This window comes from Falco naumanni, chromosome 8, assembly GCF_017639655.2.
Source record: "Falco naumanni isolate bFalNau1 chromosome 8, bFalNau1.pat, whole genome shotgun sequence".
NCBI classification, from domain to species: domain Eukaryota; kingdom Metazoa; phylum Chordata; class Aves; order Falconiformes; family Falconidae; genus Falco; species Falco naumanni.
In genome coordinates, this window is record NC_054061.1 from 35,022,313 (window position 1) to 35,040,386 (window position 18,074).

Consider the following 18,074-nt stretch of genomic DNA (forward strand, 5'->3'; position numbering starts at 1 on the left):
TGGTATCTGTGCTTAGGAGCTGAATAGTTCTTCCTGCTGAGACAAACTCTGAGCTCTGACTCTGCGCTTCAGGAGCGTTTCTCCAACCTGAAAATCTGCAAGCAGTAAAATAAAAGCCACAGTAACAGATTCTTTAGAGCTTTCCACTAATTCAGCCCACTCCTGTGTGTATAGCTGGTAAGCAAGGAGCTGCTGCCTGCAAATACCCAGGCCATCATGAATTATTCTTAACACAGGGGACCAAGATCACTTGGGACATAACTGCTAACCAGTCAACAGCCAGAAGAAGCTGTCACACAGTTTCATTGAACGAGCAGAGTAATAGCTGAGACACATAGGTCTTTCAATCCTCCCCTTGGATGTGGACGACTACTTCTATCAAGTTTTAGGTCTAAATTGTGAAAGAAATTATAATTTCACACCTTTTTTCTCATTTCAGTACATCTTCACCTTCTTTTCGCATTTCCCCTACCTCCCCCAAAGCAGCAGAAATATATATTTTAACAAAATGCCAGCACCTTATTAGAAACTTCTCTTTTCCTCATTCTTCTTTTTACATCTCCTCAAAAAGCTGCTCTGAACTCCATACCTACTTAGACTGTCCTCAGCAGCTTATGTGGTTAGCTGAATGACCTCAAAAAGTAGCAAGAGGAAGAATTCACATGTACTGCAAGCTTCCAGCCTAGGAACCATCATAAGCCAAGTCACCTTCTTTTTCTTCCTCTGGACTTCTTAGTTTCCGTCCTGCCTAGGCATCCTCATGTCTTCTGTTTAAGAAGGACTCAACAGTCTGCTTGGCTGTTGTCAGAAACCTTTCTGTAGAAATGCTGAAGAAAATAAAAAGTGTTGGCCAGCAATGGTACAAATGTTGTGGGCCAAAATCTTGAGGACCAAGGCAAACTATTATCTGAGATGATATGTTCATATTTGGTTCCCCAGAAGCCAGTCAAGAAAGACTCAACAAATAATTCTTCTTAGAAATACTGTTGATCTGCTTTCAAGATGATTCAACATCTGTTAGCACAGAAGTGACTTACTAAAGTCCTTCAATCTGAAAAATGGTTATTGCCTGCCTTCCTCCAAAATAAAAAACAAAGCTTATGCAAGTAAAACTGATCATATCAGGTTCCTTGACAATAAACTTTACAATGGGCTGTGCTCCAGCTTATGCTGATGTCATGACTTTGGTGAGCAGCTGTTTTCAGTAGTCCATGCCTAGGCATCAAAATAATTTTCAGCCATCATACAGGAAATAAGTACTTACCAAACAACTACAAAACACATGGACAGTATATCAAGTTTGATACTTATAAACTACAACTTCCTAAAGGCCCGTTACAGCATTAGGGGCAACGATCTCAAAGAGAGAATTACAGATAGACAGAAAACCCCAAGTAAATGGTGGTCCCAGTGTTAGTCATGGAATACAGCAATGCCAGGGCTGCCCTGAAGAGATCACCTCAGCCTCTCCATCTGCCCCAAGGCAGGGTTCATGGAAAACAAGAATATGACAGAGATCTTACAAAAATTGGAAGCTGCCAGGCAAGGTAGTTACAACTGGTAAGCGTACATAATCACCCTCTCAGGACTTAACAGGGGTTGAATACTGCAACCGTGAAGAGATAGTTACTCAACAAATTGTGCACATACCAGGTGCCATGCAGAGAGAAGGGCTCTGTGAAGGTGAGCTGTGGCTGCAGTGGTCCTTAGCACTGCAGTAGTCAGAAGACAACAAAATTTTTTTGCTGGTTTTGGAAGATATATTTGATTTATTGATGTAAGTGATATGCAGATGTTCCTCAAATCCAAACTATATACAATAGCTTAATTATAATGTCACAATAAAATAAGTCTTCAAATGTATCTACTGCTTAGAGATACACACACACACGCTTTAGATTTCTAGATGTAAAGTCAAAATAGCTGAAAGCAACAAGATAGAAGCAGATACATTTCAGAAGATTATTTTGAAAGAGGCACTCAGAGGTCATAGGAACAGTGGTCATAGGAACTTTGAGCAGTTGCTGATTTTATTCATTTCTAGTTAAGTTCACATCACAGGAATAAAACTGTTTTTCAAGGAGAAGAAAATAATTTTCCAATCAGGATCCAAAAAACCCCAACAACTCCAAGATCAAAAAGACAACCTAATTCGGTTTTCTATTGCTAGAATAAGTCCCTTATTTAGGCTTCTAAATCTCAATGCAACCACCTTCTCACTCCATTTGAGAACAGCCTGCAGTAGGAACAGAGGCCCAGCACCGCTCAGGACCCACAAACCAAGCCTTTGGGGAGGAAGTACCCTCAGCAAGTCCCAAATTACATCCAACCCAATCCCCTCTGTATGATGACAGGCCCAAGCAAGCTCTGTAGCTCACTTACCTGTGTTTGACACACGGAGGAGTCAGATCACATATATTTGGGCTGGGTATGGCATACAGAGCTTTTTTCCTTCGCACATTTAATGTTTATTATCTTTTCCCCATTACCTGTATAATAACACTGTTCCTCTCCACTGTTCCATTATCTGTATAAGAACACTTAATACCCTGTCTTGATATTTAAAGAAGCCTTTCCTGAATTATTACAGCTGTGCATTTGACAGAATATATCCATCTATATCACATACTTATTTATACTGGGTAGTGCCTGACTGGCCACTAATCACTCTGTACTACATGCTGTACAAAAGCTTAGCGGAGACTCTTCCCATCTTAGAAAGCTTTCAACCCAAAGATCAAATCCTAAAGATAGAATAGGCTTAGTTACAGTCCTGAGACTCAGGAACTGGGAAATCTGCTTTACTCCCAGATATACATAAAAGCACCTGTATACACGTGAGTGAAATTATATACAAATACAGGTAGACCGTACTCAGCAGTTACTGTTGAAAAAGTGATTATAATCCATGAGTAAACACACTCTCCATGATTTAGACCCTGGCCTGATCAGCGCTTCCACACATCTGCTCACTCCCATACACCCTGAATACACAGAAAAACCAGCAGCATTCTGGCTAAAATTAGAATTCAGCACTGGCCTAAAGGCAGGTTTTAATGCAGATAAACCACTAGGGACAGAGGGAAGGCAAAAAGAGGGCATTTCAGCTCAGAACACACCCCTTATCATGGGCCCCTTTCTATTTCGCACACAGAGCTCCTTAGTCCTAAGATTACCTGCAATATCTGAGCTCCTCACAGTGCCCTGGCAGACTTTGTTAGCAGCAGGTGCCAAGAAGCAAGTACTCTGCAAGAGTTCCCACACCACAGTGATGATCCTTCAGAGAACTCTGTGCCCTTTCTCTTGAGACAGTTTCAAGTATCTTATGGAGGTTATTACCTAGCATCCTTCCTCAAGGTTTCTCATTAACCCTTTTCTTCTCAAAGACCTGTTCTCCCATAGTTATTAACTTGAGCTTCTTCTCCCTTTGAGTATAAACAAGAAAATGTTTTGCTTTTTATGATACCAACTTCAGGAAGCTGGAAGACTAGCAAGCTGTTACCTGGTGCAGAGCATGGGCCAGTGCCGTAGTTCGGGGTACAGAGCACAAGGTGTGGAAGCATCAGAAAGCAGCATTTCCAATACCACGTTTCTGCCTGGTGGTACCAACAAAGGTTCCTTTGTGAGGAGTAGACATGGTTTCGGCCTCAATCTGTGTAGAGGTTAAGCATAGGCTGATACTTGCAGCACAGTTGAGAGAATAAGCTAGTCTAGTACCATCTGCTGTATACATTATGGTTTAGTGGTGGACTTGACAGTGTTTGGTTAACAGTTGAACTTGATCTTAAAGGTTTTTTCCAACCTAAATAATTCTATGATTTACTTAGCGTGCATTTTTTCACATCTACACATTCAGGGTTACATATAGGATTCAGTCCTCCCAGTTTAGATACAGAGCTGAGACTCAGTCCCTACAATATAGCACAGGAGACTTCTGTGCAAGACTGAACAGATTTCTCTCATTGAAATTCATCCTACAGACAGTTGCTACTGCTGGTTACAAAACTCTTCAGTAGTAAACTACAGGATGAATTCTGGACTCCTACCTGCAGTTCTTCAGGTCTTGAAATATAATTTCAAATGAGGAAAAAAAATAAGACCTTTTCTTGTCTAACGCAATATCGCTAATGCAATGGCATTTGGATATAGTCTGTAACAAACAAACATCAGTACACTAGCACCACCATAAACTTTTGGCAAGCTCTTATTAGGGCTTACCTCAATGCAGGCAAACACTTATGGGCTCCCCACCCCATCAGTGAGACTTATGAGCTACAGTTTCATTGCTTCCTACTTCTTTGCATGACCCTTTCACTGGGTAGATAGATAGAAAGTAGAACCCTTAACCAGTTAAAACAGAATCATACACATGAAAATGATAAATATTGCTTTATTAAATTACTTTTATACTCCTACAAAGTAGTTTTCTGATTTCCGTTACAGAATTAAATGAAAGGAAATTCATTGCTGTCTCTGCAGTTATCTAAATTTAGATACAAAAAGGTTGTAAAAAGACCAGCCTATTCAAGTTACATAAAAAAGGCAGAGAATAGACAAGTTCCCTTAGGAATCTTGAGGCTCAGAAATATAAAGTCCTACAATACAATGAAATTAAGAATTCAGCAATGTGTTGAACAATTGTAAACTGTAACTGCACTAGTGGACCACATTATTCAGCAGTTTCCTTAAAGGTATGAACTGTGAACTGAACAAAAAGTGTAGCTGACACAGCAGACCTCATTTAGTTGTTCTCCCTTTCACTCCCTCCAAGTAAAAGTTGTGAGATCAGCATTCAGCATTTAAACGATAGGAAGGAAACTTGCCTCCATAAATATCAGAAATTTCTCCATTCCATAACTATTTATATAAAGTAACTAGCTGTTACAAATCAGTTTCAAGTAAAACAGGTGGCTGAGGCAAACATAATCAAAATCAGATCACATACAATTTTACTGTAAATACAGTAATTTGAAAGATAAACACATAACCATAGCACTGACAGGATATCAATGCCGCTGTATTATAGACATGATGTGTCAGTAGAAAATTAGGATGTCTATTATCAAAATCGAGGACATTCATTCCAGTCTCTGGTAATCTAATCTTAGTGCAAAACAGATGCTAAGACATATTTAGCAAAAAAGGTGATACATTTAAGGCCAAAAAATTGTTCAGTCATCACTATCGCTTCCAGATTCGCTCAGCTGCAAGTCATTTCCTAGAAGAAAGAGAGTCATCATATTAGTCATTTTCAACGAAATACTTCTCTTCTTTCAAGATATTCCCTCTCCCAATTAAAGGCTTACAAAAACTAATACCAAACAGGTCTGCAGGGTTGGACTAGATAATCTTTAAAAGGTCTTTTTGAACCCAAACTATTCTGTGATAAGAAAATAAATAGGTGTAGAACCAAATTCCCCAGTGACACAACCTTAGGAAGATCACTTTCCTACAATTTTAAAATCTTGGCAAGGAAGCCATTAGCTTATTAGCCACAGTGCATTTATTTAATATCACCAGATCACAAAAGACAACACCTAGCTATCTTTGCCACCCACATTTTCATGCTTCATAAGTGGGAAAACTGCTGGTGAATGCAGTTTTCTGAAAAACAAGTTGTTGGTTTTTTTAATGCATCTGAATGCTACTCAGCTGTGCTTGAAAACAAAGTGGTGTCTCAATCAAGAAGAGCAGCTCTTTGATGTGCCATTTAAAGATGTATCAGTGACCTACTATTTCAAACAGGTTTTGGAACAAGTGAACAAACAAAACATCAAAAGAAATTTTACACAGCTCTTTAATTTGGTGGCTATATGTTTCAAAATGGGGAAGTAAGAAGAAAGACTATGTTGTACTTGCAATGGATGTCCATAAGCTTAGGGGGTGGGAGGGAGGGAATCTTTCCAGGATGACAGATAACTAACAAAAAATACAGTAGCACACTATACAGAATCTACATCGTATCTAGCAATTTCCAGCACATTAAGAATTTGTTCCAACTAGTATGCTTTTATTCACACCTCCCTTGCCAAACCGCCATTTAAAAAAAAAGAATGTATCTCGGGTTATGCAGAAATGGCCTAAAAAGCAAAACCAAAAAACCCAAACAAACAAACCGACCACTGACACTGAGTAGGCACACTATTTTCACATGCCCTTTCCTCAGCTGCAGCACCATTCACAAATCACTTTTGCAGATGGGTAAAAAGTAACCTCAAGAGGGTAAACCCAACAAGACACACAGATTGGATCTTTTGTTATCAGGCATATAATTTCTGCCAGAACACTTAAGTCTTTAACGTGGCTGCATCTAGCCTTCCTTTGTTTTCCACTATGTCATCACTAAAGCTTAGAAAGCGGTACATGATTTTCTGCAGCAAAACAGAAAACACTTTATATAAGACAAGAATAGTGAAGATGGCTGTTTCCAGCAATCTTTAGAGTACTACTGTAGCCAAATCTTTTCCAATCCTTTATATAGAGACAGCATGTACAGCTGTGTTATTTTAATATAAATTAAAAAGCAATTTTCAAAGAACAAAATAATTTGTCAATAATTATTCAGGACAATATATTATCCTAAGAAATAATATTTCAAGACAGAGAATGGTATTAGTAGATTAAAATCATGCATTTATCACTCAAAGGAAAACTTAAAGTGAATTCTTAGAAATCCCAGCCCTGTTATGCACTACCTGCTTTAGGAGAGGACTGGGAGTATGAACAAGAAGATAACCTTCCAAAAAACTTTTGAAGACTGCAGGATAACTATTTCAACAAAGTTAATAGAAATTACACAAACCCTGTAACACCAGCCAAAAATACCAGTGCTTGTGAAAACCAGCAGATGGGAAAAGCAAGAACTCCAAGTTCCAGAGTCAGAAATAATGCATTAGGATTTACTTCAGGGAAAAGCTTCTGCCCCATTTTTATAACCCTATCTCCAAAACCACCTTCAGAGATATGGCAAAATAACACAGACTGGAGTTAGTAGTTTTCAGATGGGTTCGGTGCAAGAACGGAAAGTTCATTTAACTAAGACTCTGATCAAACTTCTAGACTCTGTTGTACTTACGAGGCAGCAATAAAGTTGGGAAAACTGTTGAATTTGGTTTTTCACAGTGCCAATTGCAATAGTAACTAGGGAAATAGATCGCATTGCAAATTTCAACATTTCCTAAACTTTTACATCGGTGACTATTCCGTTCAACTGAATTCTTGTGAGTCATAGGGGACAAGGAAACTCATAGGAGCGACCCGTGTTTCGCAGATCTTGGTGGTCACACCAACACCAAATTAATACAAGGGAAAATTATTTCATGACTAGCTGCTTGTACTAGCACTAAGTATCAAAAGAAGTTGTCCTGAATACCACACACATAACACAAGGCCCCAGAATAGCCAACCTACGTTAAAGTAATTTTCCAAAGAAAAACCAGCGTAACACTTGCTTATGTCTACTTTCTGTTTAAAGCAACACATGATCAAGTATCTATAAAGAACAGATTCGTTAGCGCCACCATTTACAAACTTTCTTATAAGGCAAGTTGTGAATCTATACAATCATCTTCTGAAAGTAGAAAGGGGAAAAAGCAGTATTCTTGGAGTGAGGGGAAGTCCTGAGCCCCAGATTCCTGAAGAGGTAGACTATGTATATTTGACAGAAGTATTTGGTTGCCATGCTCTAGACACCACCTCCTGTGTTTTCCAATTTCCACAAAGCCTCAGCTGTATGATTTCTACATGCAAGATGGAAGTCTGCTCTTTAAGCTTTCCCCCAGCCTTCTGCCTGCACACAGCAAGCCAAAGGAAAACTTCACTAATTACCCACTATGGCCCCGATTCTACAGAGGTGCACAAAACTAGTCACACACATAAGCAGTTAAACGTCAAAAACAGGATTAGACAAGCCAACAGCTTGTGCTAACATTTGTTGATTCAATATTTTGTTTTACAAAAACATTTTTTGAGATGGAAGAAATGACTGTACAGGACCCCGACTGAGAACTCTTGCCATTCAAGCTAGAACCATGTGCTATCCATTTGGTTTCTCCAGGTTTCACTCTCCGGCCAAATTCACTCAGCAAGGGAGCTAGAGAAACGCATTCTACTTGAAAGTAACTGTTTTAATCTTTGACTAGTTGAAGTGTATTTTAAGTGTTAACCACACTGGAAGTGGCAGACAGAATTGTTTTAAGCAGTAAATAGATCTCTAACCATAACAGCAGTAAATGGGGTTAAGTTAAAGATCTAGGCAAGCTCAGATAGTGAAGCCCAAGGCTTGATGCTACCTATAGAGGTTCTACCTGTCAACATGGCTCTTGAGCACCATCAAGCCACCAACCTTCTCTGTAACAGTTTTGATGTTGTCATGTCTTAAGCAGCGTTTTTGCACTCTGACTGTTGGAACTGGTGGACTTGGCCACCTCTACTTGTAAGCATATTTCTTAGTGGAAGCTTTGCCAGCTGGGATTCTGTCACTGGGGATAGAGCTTAATCTCATTTTCGTAACAGTTTTATTTAAAGCATGAAGAACGGGAAATCCCATTTGTGAACAAGGACTGAAATAAGTGGCACACTCTAAAGATACGCAGATTATAAACATGAAGACATTGTTCTCTACCATGACAGTAAAATGAAAGCAGCATTTAGTCCTGCACACAGTCACAGGACTTTTCAGTCTGATCTTATCTGTTAATGCCATATATAAATAACCAGCACAGATATTTAATTGAGTATTTAAATACTAGCTACAAAAAAAAACCAAAACACATCCAAACCTGTTCATGTTATCCATTAAGTATTGAAATAAGAGTAGATCTGCCAGAGTCTAAAATTTCAGCGTAACAAGTTTACATATAAATGATAAACCTGGAAGATCTCAGGCTGCAAACCAGGGTTGATGGGAATCTCTTCAAACCAAGAGCCCGCAGCTAAGCATCTAATTAAAAACGTCATAATTTCTGAAGAGTCACCATAGCTGAATATTCACTTCTATTTCTGAATACTCCTGCTATTTAGGTGGCAAAGTTAAGGTTCTCTACCTAGTGGGATTTTTTTTCTGTCCAAACTCTCCATTTTTGAATACACTGAGCACTCAGTTCCAGGTGGTGCAGCAACCACTTCTTGGACAACACCACAGCTACTCTCCCATTTACATTTTTACTTGCCTGAATGGGTAGGATAAGATTAGTATCACCTGAAAGCAAATCGCCTCATTCCTTATGTGCAAAGGACAGTTTTGCCATGCTCCAGTGGAGCAGTGCCATGAATAATAGTAGCTGAAGTAGCTAAGAATGCTCCACCTCTTCTGTAATTCAGAGTATTGTGAGTAGTATCTTTCCCATAGCTCTGCCCAAGAAATTATAAGCATATGTTTTGGGAGTGCCCTGGTAGTTCAAGTATTTTCAATATAAAATTGCTGTTCTCCAGTCCCAATGTATATAACTGGGAAGAAGACAGAAGAGCTTAGGAAAATATTTTCAACTGCATCAGCTTTAATTTAATACCTCTGGGGACCAAGAACCTTCTAGCCCAGTGTCTAATTCAGACCGCTGCTGAACAATCAAACCCTAGCATCACTTCCCACAGTTTTAATTATAACAGAGACATACTTAAAAACAATATGGTTTCCTTTCAGAATCTTGATGTCTGGAATTGTGCACTAAGAAAAGAACAGCTTTTGTACTTACGTAGTGTATTCATCATATGACCACTGCTCTCTTGGGATCTGTTATGACTGGCATCTTTGTCAGGGACAGCCTGTTGTGGTATGGCAGACACAGTAGGCTGCGGCTGCAAATATGGCATTGACATAGGAAGAGAGGGCTTCGTTTCCTCATCTTCAGAATCACTAGAACTATTTTCACTACTTGATGAAGAGGACGAAGAACTTTTAGAGTCAGATGAACTGTCAGAGCTACTCAGCTGGTCCATGATACTGGCTTCTGCTTTTAGCTCTGCAAACAAGATGATTTGTTTCTCAGTTAACATTCATTGTAATTGAAATGTAAGGGGGGAGCGGGGGGAAACATAAAAAAGAAAAATCAACAACTGAAATCTGGTACACGCATTATAGCAACTAAAAAACCCAAACCAAAGCCACCAACTCTCCAGACAAACAAAAGGGCACAAGCAAACATCCAGCCTGTCATGTGGTTTTCTTCTCTTATAGCTTGGGCACTTTCTCCCTTTCAAGCCAAGTGTTAGAATAAGCGTGACTGCAAACCCAAATGCTAACCCCACATTCCACAGGGCAGTGCATCTCACATAGTCTTTAATTTCTGCAACTAACAAATCATCTGTATTTACCTTAGCCCCCCCAAAGATGCTTTTCACTGACTAAAAACTGCAGTTGCAATCACAGAGATAAGTTAGTTGTAAGATGTCTGCAGCTGCAGCCAAGACGCCTCCCAGCAGTTCAGTGTTACCATCAATACAGTTGTTTGGACTATGTGACATTTTGCTCAAAACCAAGTTAAGCATGAAGAATATGCAAAGGAACCATCCAGTTTACTACTGGGAAGATTTCACCAAATTATTGTTCTCTTTATAGATCTCTTTAAAAAGACTAGAACAACATGAGCTAGACAATAAATACTGGAAATTAACAGATCAAATTGACTCAACCAACTTGCATTTTTGATGAAAACTCACCTGGCTACAATAATATTTAGGAGAGTGTGACTAAATACAACATCTACACAGTGTGCAATCGTGATATATACTAGCCGAAGTACAACAGAAGAGATTAAGTTTTGCAGAAAGAGCACACATAATAATTGTACAAAGCATCTACTGATGCAAGAAGTCTGAAACAGATGGATGGAGATTTTATACAGCTACTTGAGGAGTTACCCAGAGTACACAAGTTCATCGTTAAACGAGATTGTAACTACCCAGCCATTTGTTAAGATGGTCTTAGAAGCACTTGGAATACTTCAGGAAGAGCTTTGATGTACCACATATAAAAAGCAGAGTAGTTCATCTTACTTCAAATTTACCCAATACAGACGAAGAGGTTGAGGATGAAAGTCACTGTGATGCAAGACAGCTCAGAGCTTAATCAAGAGAAGGGACAACAAAAGAATAAGCTTCAACACAAACTTTTATGAAGCCTTCCAATTCCGAGTTATCAAAGCCCACTCTAAAGAAAAATTACTTAGGCCAGTAAGCCTTATCAGAGGCCAGTCTAAAGGAAAACTGTGTTCAGGAAAAATGGCACCTGGAATAGTGCAGCAACGGCTACAAGGACAAACTAACCCAATGCAAAGGAAGAACAGAAAGCACAATGCAAGTCCATACTGGCTGACTCAAACATAAAGAAAGAAAAGGCAAGGAGGGGAATAAATGGAAATATCCTCCATATACATCCAAGGACATGTATAAGAAAACAGCGTAAGGACAAAAAAGAATACAGAAAAGCTAAGGCAAAAATTAGGATGTAGCTAGCAGAACAATCGAGAAAACATTTCAAAATTAAAGAGAAGAAAGGCCGAAGAAACAACTGATCTACCACACATCTGGAGCTGTAAACTAACAGAAAGATACCGCTCAAGTCCTACGCATTTAATTCTACTTCCTCCATGCTCTCACCAATGTCTAATAAGAAAAATTTTTAGTGGAAGGCTAATACCAAAAACTAAGGAATAAGATTTCTGCCTTGAATTTTGACAGAATTTATCTGACAGAATTCAAATTAAGTATTTTCAAACAGTGAAAGAAGGGTTGTATGCATACTAGAGGACAAAAGTACAGTGATCTCCCCCCACCCAAGAAAACAAAGTTAGTAGCAAGTCAAGGTAGTGACAGGAATAGTCAGTTAATCATTCTTCATCCCGTGGCTGTGTAAGTAGGCAACAAATCTGAATAGTCTTTGACTTACAGTGGATCACTACACACAGTTCTACCACACCATGCTGTTGTGGAAATGACAAGCATTACACTGGGACATGATAATATTTGGTCTTTGTGCATAAAGATTAATAGTGCCTGTAAGACAGCCTTCTTGTTCAACTCAGCACTGATAAAACCTTACCTGAAAATAGTAAATCTATTTAGGCACTATATTTCAGGAAGTTTTGGGACTCGTAAGACAGTTAAAGGATTGTGACAATGAATCAGGGATCTAGAAAACTTAACTTCTAAGGAAAGGCTGAACCAGCTGTCATCATTTCACATGAAAAATAGGAAAAACATAGCAGCTTCCGAGTACATGAAGGACGCTAAAAAGCAGCAGAATAATCTGGTCTATACTTGTATGATCAATATGAAAGTAGTAACGGGCTTGCTGTCAGATTATTTATTAGGAAGAACCTGAACAGTGAGGAAAGCAAAGCCCTGGAACAGATTGCCAGAGAGAACACAGGATCTGTCACTGGAAGGCTTTAAAAACAGGTTTAAAAATTACATCAGAAATCTGACTTTAGGACAGAAAGATGGATTAGATGACTTTAAAAGGTCTCTACAATCCCTATTTGTCAATTATTCTGCATTCTTTAATAGTACTCAAAATTGGACTGGCATGACACAAGAGTTTGAATACATGTTGGCAGCCACTTTGGTGGCCTGCAACACGTTTGACACCACCACTCCCCCCAAAACAACTGACCACTAAGAAAAAGCACAATTTTATTCTACTCACTCAAGTACTCCTTCCTCTTTGCAACCTTTCATGTATCCTAACCCTGTTCTGTAGCATAGATTTCTGCTCAGAGTTTAAGACCAAAATGGAAAAAAAAAAACAACAAACCACCTTCATAATGACACATCTGAAAAAAAATAATATCTGTTTAAAGGAATTCAGAACATCTTGGGAGGCAGATGTCAACTCCAGTCAATGAAACTGCCACCTGTCAGCATTTCTGTAGCAAGTAATTACCACCTGCCATCTTCCTTGTCCTCCAAAAGGAAATAAGGCCTCCTATTAAGTGAAATATGAGTGTTTCATCAAACCAGAGTCCCTCAAGAATACAGCACGCAGCACTGTTCAAGGATTGATTTATGCAGGTTTTGAGCCATCTTTTTCATTGGAACCTCATCTTTCACAAGGTCTTATGCAGTAATTTAAAATGTATTCCGAGTTGTAAATCCCTGTAACCTATACGTTTGCTGAGTGCAGGGAAAGAATGAGAAGCAGTGACAAAATGGAAGGGACTCAGTTCCAGTGCCACAATACAACCAGCTATATACTCGATTAAAATAGCAGCAGAAGACAAAGAACCAAAGAGAGAGCAGCAAGACCCTTGGCATTATAAAACCTGATGGTCCATCTGATTTTTTACCCTAGCAAGTTTCAAATACTGCTTTATTACCACTTGAGCCAGAGTGTTCACTTTCATATCAGGGTAAAGTGCTTACATAATTAGCCTCTAGTATGAATCTCAAATTAAAAACAAAAACAAACAAAAAAACCCCATACACAAACAAAACCTCTTGGCTCTCAAAACTAATTGCTAGTTAAGAGCAAAGTTTCTGAAATTTATGTGCCAGCAGAGCTTACCTCGTTCAATATCGTCCATAGGAGAAGATGGAAACATCTTTTCTTTTGGTGGAGAATTTTTAACGTTGTTTGGAATCTTACTTGCATTTCGCATTTGTTGCTGTTGCTGCTCTAAGCGAGACTGGACTTTACTGCTTCCTTCAGCTCTGTGTGTAAAGGCAAAAGATTTTGAATTAATAGAAGACAAGATGCAAGGAAAAAGGCAAGAATACAGGGGAGTTAGCACCTTAATTTATAGAATTATTTATCATGCCTTTCTAAATAGCATAATTAAATTTCTAGGTATGTTATTATATTGGCATACAATTATATATCGATATATGAAAAATTGTTTTTTAATACAGTGCTAATAACTTTATAACCCTTTGCCAGTTGATTTGTTTTAATACCTGGCTGCCCAGGATCACTTAATAAGAATCCCGCTGGAAATTACTTACATGGAATCAGCAGTAGAAAAAAAAAAAAATTCAGAATTTTTTATGAGAAAAACAAGCCATTAATATTGCTGAAACATGTCACAAAATTTATTTTTTTACTTTTCTCATTGAGGAGTCAGAAGACAGTAGGCAAGCTACCTTCCAAACAGATATTTTTTTCCCCATCTGAACTCATCAGAAAATAGTTACCATTTTTCAACCACGTGACAGGTTTTACTTAAAAAAAAACAAAAAAACCCACACACCAAAATTCCCATTTCTTCCACCAGTCAAGACTCGAAAGCTGTGAAGTCAGTGTGCTGAGAAAGCAGGCTTTTCACGCTAGTGAACAAGGCCAAGTACTTTCTAAAAATTATGTTTCACCAAAAATAGTAATGGGTAGTTACGGATCTCAATTTAGACGCCTTAACAAATTGATTTTCACAATGAGTAAAGCACACTTGTTTCTCCTGTAAATCACCCACCTGGTTTTTTTCACAGTGATGTTGCTACTAAGTTTCTCCAGGCGACATTCTCCAGTGTCATGGTTGATAATTAAGATACATTCTTTTAGGTAAGGTTTCTTTGAGCCCTTGAACACAGTCACTGGTGGAGTTGAGCCCTATTAAATTAGAAGTCCAGTGTTACTCCTGTAGTCTTTTTATTTTTTTCCCCCCTAGAAACAGCAACAACACAGTGATGACAACTTCTCTACAAGTGATCATTTCTAGCCTCTAAAAAAGTTATCAGTTAATTCAAGTTAGATTCACAGTAACCATGACCAAAAGCAGCTGGTGTCTGAGTGCAACAGGATTTCACCCAGCTTAGCTTAGTTTGAAAATTATTAAATGCTTATTTCCCAATGAGAGCCTGCTCACTGTAGGACTCCTTTTACCAAAAGGGGTTTCAGTTACCATATCAGTAGAGCAGTAAAGTGTGGCAGGTAGTAAATTTTCCCTTTCCAGTCTTTCCTGCTTTAGAACTGCACTAGAGCAGTAAATACCAAGGGGAAATTTGCACTGCCAACACACACACACGAAGCTTTTCTGTGTACGCAACACTCCTGGATCATCCTACAGCATATTTCCAATGTGGTGAATACACTTAAAGTTATAGAGCAGCTGTTTAACCTTTAGGTCTTTTGTAATTTTATGTGCTTAGAGCAATTGTTTTTCTACTCTAAAAATCACAAGCAGCTCTGAAAAAGTACTGTAACTTCATATCCTTCTGTAACCAGTATACAAGTATGACAACAAAATAAGTAATTTCCTTAGGCCCACCACTCTTCAGCCACTTCACTCACCTCAATATTAGGCAGCGTTATTGTCACCTGTTCACCTTTGCCAACTTCAAGGTCTCCTTCACAGGACATATCAATGGACGCAGGCTTAAAGTCATCTAAATATAAAATCAAACTGGATTATTTAGAGGCTTTTCAGGAATCTTATAAATGTAGACACCTTTTAATTGCAGTTGGAGACTATTAAGCTAAAGCCTTTTTTGCTAGTGTAACACTTGGTATTCCCATGAGCAGATTATTCCATAAGTCTGTAGAATTAAAAGACGATGGTTTTCTCAAGAATCAGTATAAACTTTAAAATGTTTTGGTTAACATCAGAAAACGCTCTTAGGTTTTAATGAATAAAAAGGCTGAACAAGTTGTGTTACATTTCAAAACACAAATCCACAAATAGTTCTTGAAAATGTTGATCCCAAACATGGGCGATGTAGACAAGTGACTAAAAATGCAGAGAACGTCAATCCTCAGTATCCATTTCTGATTTTACTATAACATGCAAATCAGAAACTGACCAAAGCTTGAGTTTCAGTATATTTATTTTTGTCAAAAGTGAAATTACTTCCCAATTAAATCCTAATTTCCTCTTTCTCTTTCAACACCTGAAGAATTAATTAAAACAAGTTTTAAACAAAAGAAGGTATCAATTTCTAGTCCCTTTCAAAAATCTGAGACATTGAAAATGAGCATGTGTTCAGGCATTAGCACTGCAGCCATGTAACATACCATCATCTATGAAATATTTCCACCACAAATGAATGAGGAAGGGCTACAGGGCTGAAAGGCCTGCTGGCACAGATCTAGGGAGATAGGACAGCATCAAAACACCCTGCAAGGCACGTGGTAGAGGGCTTGAACCCATGGTTCCAGCAAACGCAGGCACAGGGCCAGCCTGACACCCCGGGGATGTCCGGTGCCCTGCCTCACATGCTGTGGAGAGACACCCTGTTGCAGCCGAAGAGAGGCATGGAGGGACCAGGCACGTAAAGGGGACCCACTAGCTGGCACACTCCCCTGCCTCACAACCTGCTGGTCACAGGCACAACACTCTGTTATGGCTGGGGAGCTTCCCAGTTCAATAACACTGCCCACAGCCCACAGCCCAGGCAGCACAGACCACAGCTGGGAACCGTGGCTCCAGCCTGCACACCGACCAGGCAAGAAAACCGAGCTTCAAGAGCTGGTGGGCAGGACTATGCACGCAGCAGAAGGCTTTGCACTAAGACTCAGGTAACAGCCCCTGGTAACCTCGTTTACGGCAAAAATCCCACACATAGTCTTACAGGGATAAGTGTACAATAGTTCCAAAGTTTCTCACCGAATTAGAGAATGTTTGCTTTAATATATGGCCACTGCATTGTTAATACTTCAGAAAATTAAGATACTTATTCCGGTGTCCATAAACAGACTTCTGATCTTAACTTTTAACCAGCAGATGTCTTCCCCTTTACTCATTTGTTAACAAAAAGTTCAGGTGTTAGAGGATATTTTTGGATGGGCACTTGACAGAACTGATTGAACACGCCAGTTTCTAAGTCTCATTTGTTGGAAAGGAAGAGAGATTTCCAAACAGATTTCAGAATAAATCATCAAATTGCAGGAGTCGGCAAGAAATCATAAGGGTAGGAGGTAACTAGACGTGGTTTTTAGTCCTCTTTAAAATTAGGGTAAACTTCAAGTTACAGCATTTGTTTAATTCCATTTATAGCTTTTGCCTGCTCCCTCCCACAGTTGCAGACAATCCCTACCAAGTGCTGTGCCATTTGCTCACGGAAGGCACTTTACCCATCCCGCTGCACTGCGCGAAAGCATATGGGCCATTCTCCAGAGAACCTACGTGAGAGTGAATCTTGGGGATCGGTCTATAAATAATGAGACATCAAAACCAGAAGCAGCAGTCCTAAATTACCAGAACTATAATCCTGAGAGCATTTGTTTCCTAGCTACCCTCAGAATCTTTGAGCACACACCTCTCTAGATAGTAATTATGTACTCAGGGAGGGTGCACTCACTTTGTGATTAATACTGCCTGTAACCTTTGATTGCTGAATGGTACTTCTAAAAACTAAGCACGAGAGCACAAACCCGGAGGCTGAGCCCGGCTCGGTTTTCAGCAGAACCGCACCGAGACGCTGCTGGGGGCGCAGGGGTTGTACAGAGGGACGTTCGTGCCTAGCGCGGGCAGCGCCGGGAGGCAGCGGCCGCGCACCCCGTCGGCAAGCGGCGCTGGGCAGCGGCCGGAGCACGGCTCGCACCGCCCCAGCCACGGGGGCTCGGCCCTCCGGGGCGCCCCGCCACCCCGGGACGAGGCCGACCAACCCGCCCCGGCTCCCCGGGCCCCGCCGGTGCAGCCGGCCGGTGTTTCAGCGCCCAGCGGGCTGCCGGTGCGACCTGCCTACCGCACACGGGCAGCGCTTCGGCGGCCGCCCAGGCGGGGGGGGCCCGCGCCCGGCCACGACGCACGCCGGCCCCGCGGCGGCTCTGCCACGCCGCCCTTCTCCGCCTCCAGCGCCCGGCCGCCGGCCGCGCCGCGCCCGCCCTCGCACCGCTGCCCGCCCGGGCCGCTCCGACCCGCCCGCGGCTCCCGGGCCTGCGAGCCGGGCCGCGGCACCTGCCCAGCCGGCCTCCCCGCCCCGCGACGCGCCCCTGGGGGGCTGCCCCGGCCCCATGCTCACAGCGGACGGTGTGGAAGGCGCAGCGCGGCTGCTTCTCGAAAGTCTCGCCCAGCTTCAGCACCCGCTCCTTGGGGTCGAAAAGCGAGGGGACCGTCCCGTTCATCGCAGCGCCTCAGACCGCGCCTCAAACCATGGCGAGCCCGGGCGGCCCCCGCCACTGCCGCCGCCGCCGCCGAACATCCCTC

The 18,074-nt window shown here is 40.8% G+C and overlaps 1 protein-coding gene across 1 annotated transcript; it reads right to left on the reverse strand.

The window, feature by feature from the left end:
- Window positions 1-4,374: 4,374 nt before the first annotated feature.
- Window positions 4,375-18,073, reverse strand: EAF2 (ELL associated factor 2). Its single transcript, XM_040602920.1, has 6 exons — window positions 17,890-18,073; window positions 15,221-15,315; window positions 14,403-14,539; window positions 13,502-13,647; window positions 9,693-9,959; window positions 4,375-5,218 (listed from the first exon to the last, which is right to left on the reverse strand). The coding sequence occupies exons 1-6, from the start codon at window positions 17,990-17,992 to the stop codon at window positions 5,172-5,174; spliced, it is 795 nt and encodes a 264-aa protein (XP_040458854.1). The 5' UTR covers window positions 17,993-18,073; the 3' UTR covers window positions 4,375-5,171.
- Window position 18,074: the final 1 nt, after the last annotated feature.